Source organism: Emiliania huxleyi (genome assembly GCF_000372725.1).
Source record: "Emiliania huxleyi CCMP1516 unplaced genomic scaffold EMIHUscaffold_94, whole genome shotgun sequence".
Classification (NCBI taxonomy): Eukaryota; Haptophyta; order Isochrysidales; family Noelaerhabdaceae; genus Emiliania; species Emiliania huxleyi.
The window spans coordinates 181933-190060 of record NW_005195017.1 but is presented as its reverse complement, the minus strand read 5'-3'; the positions used below and the strand labels follow the sequence as shown (position 1 = coordinate 190060).

The following is an 8128-nucleotide window of genomic DNA, read 5'->3' as shown; positions in this document are numbered from 1 at the left end:
TTTTTGGGGGGGGGGGGGGGGGCAACCCGACTCGCATCTCCACGCCCGGGGACACGGCCAGGAGCCCCACGTCGCTCGTCGTCCCCGACAGCAATGAAAAGAGAAGACAACCGCAACTGGCGGCCTCACGCGGGTAATCGGTCAGAGCCTGATGCCGCGATCCTCGCACACGGACACCAGCTCAGGCTGCATGCCGCCCACGCGAGGGGCGAGGAGATCCTGCACGCGAGGGGAGATCCTGTGCACTCATCTCGTCGTGCGGACGACGCAAGCCGTCCGCCGCGGGCACGGGCGCCACAGGCGCCACGACGCTCTGCTTGACGAAGCGGCGGCGCGGCTTGCCGCGCGCGGTCGAGAAGAACGCGCCAAAGCCCTGATCAAACTCGAGGCGAAGCATGGCGCCGCCGTGCACGTGGCGCGGAAGCGCGCCTTCCCACACAGGTTGGCGCCACGCAGCGAGGGCGCCGGTGTTGCGCATCTCAAAGTTGCCGGTGATGGCACGGCCGCCCTGAAATATGCGAGCGGAGATCACGCGAGGATCCGCAGTAGCGGCAAGGACGTAGCGAAGTCGCATGGGGCCGTGGTATGTGCTATCAACGCGCGGTACGTGCGGCTCCACCATCTCCTCGGCGACAGACATCATATCCTGCACGGGCGCCACCGATGCGACCGGCTGAGCAGAGACCGGTTGAACCACCACGATGCCAGGTGCGATGGGCATTGGGCGGGGAAGGGGCGAGGGGCGAGGGGGGCGTCTCGCGCCTTCAAGCTCGGGGCGGCCCCTTCCTTGAGGGCGGCGGCCACGAGCCGCGGCGCTGCCCCCTCCTTGCCGAGGGCGGCGGCCAGCGCCTTGCAGCCCTCGTCGCCAATCTGGTTGTAGTGGAGAACGAGCGTCTCGAGCCGCGGCGCTGCCCCCTCCTTGCCGAGGGCGGCGGCCAGCGCCTTGCAGCCCTCGTCGCCAATCTTGTTGCCGCCGAGAGAAAGCTTCTCGAGCCGCGGCGCCGCCCCGCTCGCGAGGACCTCCGCCAGCTGCGCCGCCTCCGCGTCGCCCCAGCCGAGGCCGCGGTAGTTCAGCTCGGTCTGCATGGGTAGTTTGATGCCGCGCTCCTCGCACACAGCCACCAGCTCCTTGCACTCTGCCGCGCCTTGCTCCTCGAACAGCGCCGCCAGCTCGGCGGGCTGACCATCCACATAGAGCGCCTGCACGCGAGGGGAGGTGCGATGAGCATTGGGCGGGGGAGGGGCGTGTGGCGAGGGGGGCGTCTTGCGCCTTCAAGCTCGGGGCAGCCCCGTCTTTGAGGGCGGCGGCCAGCGCCTTGCAGCCCTCGTCGCTAATCGGGTTGCCTTTGAGATCGAGCCACTCGAGCCGCGGCGCTGCCCCCTCCTTGCCGAGGGCGGCGGCCAGCGCCTTGCAGCCCTCGTCGCCAATCTTGTTGCCGTCGAGCCGGAGCTCCTCGAGCCGCGGCGCTCACATGGACCACCAAGAACTGGCACGGGCTGCAGATGCAGCGTTTGTTTGTCGTCCTCCACACCGCCGTGGCGTGGCAGACGGTGAACGAGCTAGCGTGCGGGGAGAGCGGCATTGTGCACGGTGCGGAGTGCATTGCCGTTCTTAACGGAGTCGCTTAGGCGGCTCCGGCGGTGAGCCGGTGAGTGTGCCAGTCCGCGCCAGTCCGCGCCCTTGTCGTGCCAGTGTGCTGTGGGAGAGGCTTGTATTTTAAGAATTCTTCTTTCGGAGGTGAGCCGGTGTGTGTGCCAGTCCGCGCCAGTCCGCGCCCTTGTCGTGCCAGTGTGCTGTGTGAGAGGCTTGTATTTTAAGAATTCTTCTTTCGGAGGTGAGCCGGCGAGTGTGCCAGTCCGCGCCAGTCCGCGCCCTTGTCGTGCCAGTGTGCTGTGAGAGAGGCTTGTATTTTAAGAATTCTTTCGGGGGGCGAGGCCGGAGGAGTATGCTTCGACGGCCCATAAGGGGCCGTTGTCTGCTGTGCCTTTTGTGGTGCTAGTTCGTGCCAGTCTGCTGTGAGAGGGGCTTGTATTCGACGAAGGGGATGACACGCAAGACTCGAGAAGAAGTCCCTTTTTTAGGCACGAAGTGACATGGAGACACGTCAAGGGGCACAGTGGTCATAAGTGGAACGACTACGTCGATAAGCAAGCGGACCTCGGCAGGAGCGGCGCGAGGGATTGCGACGCACCGGAGTGGCAAGACGAGTCTATCCCAACAGACGCAGACGACGGGGAGAGCAGCACCGTGGGCGACGACGTGGTTATTAACGGAGGAGGTACAACCATCCCACTCGACGACATCGGTGATGGGGCCTCTAGCTACGCCGATGACCCACCCGACTCCCCCGAAAACAGACCGCCGCCTAGCGCCCCGCCCTCGCCGCCTAAAGCCCCAGCCGTGGAGCATGGGGTGATATGGATTTCATACACGCCGAGCGCGCAGGCGCGACACATCGGAGACAACAAGGGGATCCGACGTGAAAGAGCTATCGACATTGACGTTGACCCAGCCGATTCCACCGATGTCGACGTCATCACCTCCGCGGCTACCGCGCTTTCGCTCGACGACACCGTGGAGAATCGCACCGAGGACCTTGCCGAGGCGATAGGCCGAATCACTTTGGACCCCGACCCCGCCCCCACCCCTCGGGGTGGGGGCACCCGCCCCTGTCGGGCACCGCTTGCGGCGCCTGGCAGGGGCACCCCCTGGGTGGGGGCCGGCGATTCCCATGCCGGCTCTCCGCCACAACCCCCGCCGGGAGGGAATCCCTGCTCACAGAAAAGGGCTTCGAGCCCTGTCTCGCGCACGCCCCTGGCGGGCGCCGCGGACCAGTTCCGCGAGCGCTCGTCAGCGGGTGGTGTGCGGTTCTTGCCGTAGTTCCTCTTCGGTCGCCTAGCCCCGGCGCCGTCTGTCGGACGCCTGCGTGTCACGAGTGCGAGCCGCTCGCGGTTCGTACACCCGCTTGCGGGTTCGAGTGGCGGGCCATCCCGCTTGCGGGATGGCTTAGCGGGTTCGAGCCGTCACACATTGGCTGCCGGGGTGTGCCGAGGGGGGGCTGGGTGGGCGGTAGGCCGTCATTGCCCGGCGCTGCTTGCAGCGCTCTGGGTGGTAGTGGCGGCGCTCCAAGAGTGGTGCTCTTGGGAAGAGGTTCCTCCTTTCCGCTCCCCCCCCGCAAGGCGCGAGACACAGGGGTCACACCCGACGACCTCGGGAACTAGCCGGGGCAGTCGGAGAAGTGGCAACTCCGTGCACTGACGGTCGGCCGCCAGAAAACACGCCTGCGTGGATCGGGTTACACCAATCCTCGCTACCCAACGCGGCCAAAGGATATCCACCTCGAGAACCTCGAGAGCTTGGATTCGTAGAATCTTTTCGGGTTGTAAGATTCTTTCGGAGTCCGCCCAGACTCTGGGGCCGCGATATGATTGATACAGAGCAAGCCATCATCGATACCGAGCGCAAGGCCGGTCCAAACATCCGCACGCTCAAGGCGCGTTGCTAGCCGCTCGCTCAAGCTCACACAGACAGCACTCAGCACTTCTGCTCCACCGATGGACTAGACACGGCAGCCGGAGACGCTTATCAGTGCAGCCGGGCTGGTGCGATGCGAGTGCGACCAGCAGCGTGCGCCGCGGCTAGCACCAAACAGACGGCAAGGCACGCGCCAGATGCTGCGGCCGGGGGTGGCAGTGCCTTCCAGCGGAGCGACAGCGAGTGCTGCGGCTAGTAGCGGTCGCCGCGGCCAGCAGCGAGCGTTGCAGGCAGTCAGGAGGCGGCGCGGCAAACTGCATAGGCGCTGGCGCCGGTGCTGGTGATGGTCCTTGTGCTGGTTGTGATGGCGGCCACGGGCGGCAAGGCCGCGATGGAGAGCTTCGTCAACGACCGCGAGGCGCTGAGGGCTGGCGGCAGGACGCAGCACGGGCGGCTGAGGCTCTTCGGCTTCCTAGAAGTGTCTAGGAAGTATCCGGGAAGTGTCTAGGACGCTGCACGGGTGGCTGAGGCTCTTCGGCTTCACGTTCGCTCTCTCCCTCTCCTTTGCCTTCCCGATGCCGCTCTACGTCTTCCTCCTCGACCTCGCGGTGGGGTGGAGGACAGCGGTGCCCCCCTCGCCCTACCCCACTCCCTTCACGCAAAAGGACAACCCCGGGACCGAGAACAGCTCATGCCTTCACCGCCCCGACGCCGAGGATACCAACACAGCCCCTGTGCCAATCCGTCTCGGACAACCTCGGGCAACCTCGGGCAGTCTCGGGTAATCTCGGGCAGTCTCGGGTAATCTCGGGCAGTCTCGGGTAATCTCGGGTCATCTCGGGCATTCTCGGGTCATCTCGGGCAGTCTCGGGCAACCTCGGGTAATCTCAGGTAATGTCGGGTCATCTCGGCAGGTGCCCCTCTGCTACGCCGCGTCGGTCTCGTCGACTCTCGGTGTGTACGGCGTCTCCCTCGCCTTGACCGACGGGAGGTGCCGCTTCTCGGAGCTGGCGGGTCTGCTGTGAACGGCGTCTCTTCACACCTCCCGCTGTGAACAGGTGCCGCTTCTCGGAGCTGGCGGGTCTGCTGTGAACGGCGTCTCTTCACACCTCCCGCTGTGAACAGGTGCCGCTTCTCGGAGCTGGCGGGTCTGCTGTGAACGGCGTCTCTTCACACCTCCCGCTGTGAACAGGTGCCGCTTCTCGGAGCTGGCGGGTCTGCTGTGAACGGCGTCTCTTCACACCTCCCGCTGTGAACAGGTGCCGCTTCTCGGAGCTGGCGGGTCTGCTGTGAACGGCGTCTCTTCACACCTCCCGCTGTGAACAGGTGCCGCTTCTCGGAGCTGGCGGGTCTGCTGTGAACGTGAACGGCGTCTCTTCACACCTCCCGCTGTGAACAGGTGCCGCTTCTCGGAGCTGGCGGGTCTGCTGTGAACGGCGTCTCTTCACACCTCCCGCTGTGAACAGGTGCCGCTTCTCGGAGCTGGCGGGTCTGCTGTGAGCGGCGTCTCTTCACACCTCCCGCTGTGAACAGGTGCCGCTTCTCGGAGCTGGCGGGTCTGCTGTGAGCGGCGTCTCTTCACACCTCCCGCTGTGAACAGGTGCCGCTTCTCGGAGCTGGCGGGTCTGCTGTGAGCGGCGTCTCTTCACACCTCCCGCTGTGAACAGGTGCCGCTTCTCGGAGCTGGCGGGTCTGCTGTGAGCGGCGTCTCTTCACACCTCCCGCTGTGAACAGGTGCCGCTTCTCGGAGCTGGCGGGTCTGCTGTGAACGGCGTCTCTTCACACCTCCCGCTGTGAACAGGTGCCGCTTCTCGGAGCTGGCGGGTCTGCTGTGAACGGCGTCTCTTCACACCTCCCGCTGTGAACAGGTGCCGCTTCTCGGAGCTGGCGGGTCTGCTGTGAACGGCGTCTCTTCACACCTCCCGCTGTGAACAGGTGCCGCTTCTCGGAGCTGGCGGGTCTGCTGTGAACGGCGTCTCTTCACACCTCCCGCTGTGAACAGGTGCCGCTTCTCGGAGCTGGCGGGTCTGCTGTGAACGGCGTCTCTTCACACCTCCCGCTGTGAACAGGTGCCGCTTCTCGGAGCTGGCGGGTCTGCCTCCTATGAACGGCGTCTCTTCACACCTCCCGCTGTGAACAGGTGCCGCTTCTCGGAGCTGGCGGGTCTGCTGTGAACGGCGTCTCTTCACACCTCCCGCTGTGAACAGGTGCCGCTTCTCGGAGCTGGCGGGTCTGCTGTGAACGGCGTCTCTTCACACCTCCCGCTGTGAACAGGTGCCGCTTCTCGGAGCTGGCGGGTCTGCCTCCTATGAACGGCGTCTCTTCACACCTCCCGCTGTGAAACAGGTGCCGCTTCTCGGAGCTGGCGGGTCTGCTGTGAACGGCGTCTCTTCACACCTCCCTCTGTGAACAGGTGCCGCTTCTCGGAGCTGGCGGGTCTGCCTCCTATGAACGGCGTCTCTTCACACCTCCCGCTGTGAACAGGTGCCGCTTCTCGGAGCTGGCGGGTCTGCCTCCTATGAACGGCGTCTCTTCACACCTCCCTCTGTGAACAGGTGCCGCTTCTCGGAGCTGGCGGGTCTGCTGTGAACGGCGTCTCTTCACACCTCCCGCTGTGAACAGGTGCCGCTTCTCGGAGCTGGCGGGTCTGCTGTGAGCGGCGTCTCTTCACACCTCCCGCTGTGAACAGGTGCCGCTTCTCGGAGCTGGCGGGTCTGCTGTGAACGGCGTCTCTTCACACCTCCCGCTGTGAACAGGTGCCGCTTCTCGGAGCTGGCGGGTCTGCTGTGAACGGCGTCTCTTCACACCTCCCGCTGTGAACAGGTGCCGCTTCTCGGAGCTGGCGGGTCTGCTGTGAACGGCGTCTCTTCACACCTCCCGCTGTGAACAGGTGCCGCTTCTCGGAGCTGGCGGGTCTGCTGTGAACGGCGTCTCTTCACACCTCCCGCTGTGAACAGGTGCCGCTTCTCGGAGCTGGCGGGTCTGCTGTGAACGGCGTCTCTTCACACCTCCCGCTGTGAACAGGTGCCGCTTCTCGGAGCTGGCGGGTCTGCTGTGAGCGGCGTCTCTTCACACCTCCCGCTGTGAACAGGTGCCGCTTCTCGGAGCTGGCGGGTCTGCTGTGAACGGCGTCTCTTCACACCTCCCGCTGTGAACAGGTGCCGCTTCTCGGAGCTGGCGGGTCTGCTGTGAACGGCGTCTCTTCACACCTCCCGCTGTGAACAGGTGCCGCTTCTCGGAGCTGGCGGGTCTGCTGTGAACGGCGTCTCTTCACACCTCCCGCTGTGAACAGGTGCCGCTTCTCGGAGCTGGCGGGTCTGCTGTGAACGGCGTCTCTTCACACCTCCCGCTGCGAACAGGTGCCGCTTCTCGGAGCTGGCGGGTCTGCTGTGAACGGCGTCTCTTCACACCTCCCGCTGTGAACAGGTGCCGCTTCTCGGAGCTGGCGGGTCTGCTGTGAACGGCGTCTCTTCACACCTCCCGCTGTGAACAGGTGCCGCTTCTCGGAGCTGGCGGGTCTGCTGTGAGCGGCGTCTCTTCACACCTCCCGCTGTGAACAGGTGCCGCTTCTCGGAGCTGGCGGGTCTGCTGTGAACGGCGTCTCTTCACACCTCCCGCTGTGAACAGGTGCCGCTTCTCGGAGCTGGCGGGTCTGCTGTGAACGGCGTCTCTTCACACCTCCCGCTGCGAACAGGTGCCGCTTCTCGGAGCTGGCGGGTCTGCTGTGAACGGCGTCTCTTCACACCTCCCGCTGTGAACAGGTGCCGCTTCTCGGAGCTGGCGGGTCTGCTGTGAACGGCGTCTCTTCACACCTCACGCTGTGAACAGGTGCCGCTTCTCGGAGCTGGCGGGTCTGCTGTGAACGGCGTCTCTTCACACCTCACGCTGTGAACAGGTGCCGCTTCTCGGAGCTGGCGGGTCTGCTGTGAACGGCGTCTCTTCACACCTCCCGCTGTGAACAGGTGCCGCTTCTCGGAGCTGGCGGGTCTGCCTTCCTGCCTGGCCAGAGCAGCCGCACGGGTTGAGGGCTACCTCGAGGGGTCGACGCTACGCCTCTTCCTGCACCGCCAGGCGCCGCCGTGCGCCACCGGCACACTCGGCCTCTTCGCCGCCTACCTGCCGGGCGTCCGGCCGAGGACCTTCTGCGCGATTGTGGTGTTTGGAGACCTGCTGTGGATCCCGGTCTAGTCCAGAGGTAATCAAGAGTTAATTAAGAGTTAATTAATGATTAATAGGTGTTTGCAAACCTGCTGTGGATCCCGGTCTAGTCCAGAGGTAATCAAGAGTTAATTAAGAGTTAATTAATGATTAATAGGTGTTTGGAGACCTGCTGTGGATCCCGGTCTCCTGTGAACGGCGTCTCTTCACACCTCCCGCTGTGAACAGGTGTTTGGAGACCTGCTGTGGATCCCGGTCTCTGCGGCGGTGGCGGAGGTGGTGTCGGCGAGGGGGCTGGGGGAGCAGCAAGAGACGAGCGGGTTACTTTCGGCGTAGCAGTTGAGTCTAGATCTAGCGTGCTCACGTCAGCTCGCTCGCGTGCATGTGTGTCACAGTGACAGTGACGCATGCTAGAGTGCCCCCATGGCCCATGGCCAGTGCACATACGATACCTGTACGGCTTTATTCAGCCTGTAACCTGACACCGCTGGCGCT

At 64.6% G+C, this 8128-nt stretch overlaps 2 protein-coding genes across 2 annotated transcripts; both read left to right on the top strand.

Moving 5' to 3' along the window:
• Positions 1 to 1946: 1946 nt before the first annotated feature.
• Positions 1947 to 3011, top strand: EMIHUDRAFT_220995 (Hypothetical protein; the record flags this gene model as incomplete). The annotated part of the gene is made up of 5 exons (XM_005756891.1): positions 1947 to 1993; positions 2083 to 2263; positions 2447 to 2713; positions 2783 to 2861; positions 2938 to 3011. 5 exons carry the CDS (start codon positions 1947 to 1949, stop codon positions 3009 to 3011), a joined length of 648 nt encoding a protein of 215 aa, XP_005756948.1.
• Positions 3012 to 4050: 1039 nt separating this feature from the next.
• On the top strand, positions 4051 to 7969 carry EMIHUDRAFT_220994 (hypothetical protein; the record flags this gene model as incomplete). Its single annotated transcript, XM_005756890.1, has 3 exons — positions 4051 to 4083; positions 7547 to 7657; positions 7862 to 7969. 3 exons carry the CDS (start codon positions 4051 to 4053, stop codon positions 7967 to 7969), a joined length of 252 nt encoding a protein of 83 aa, XP_005756947.1.
• Between the last annotated feature and the right edge of the window lie 159 nt (positions 7970 to 8128).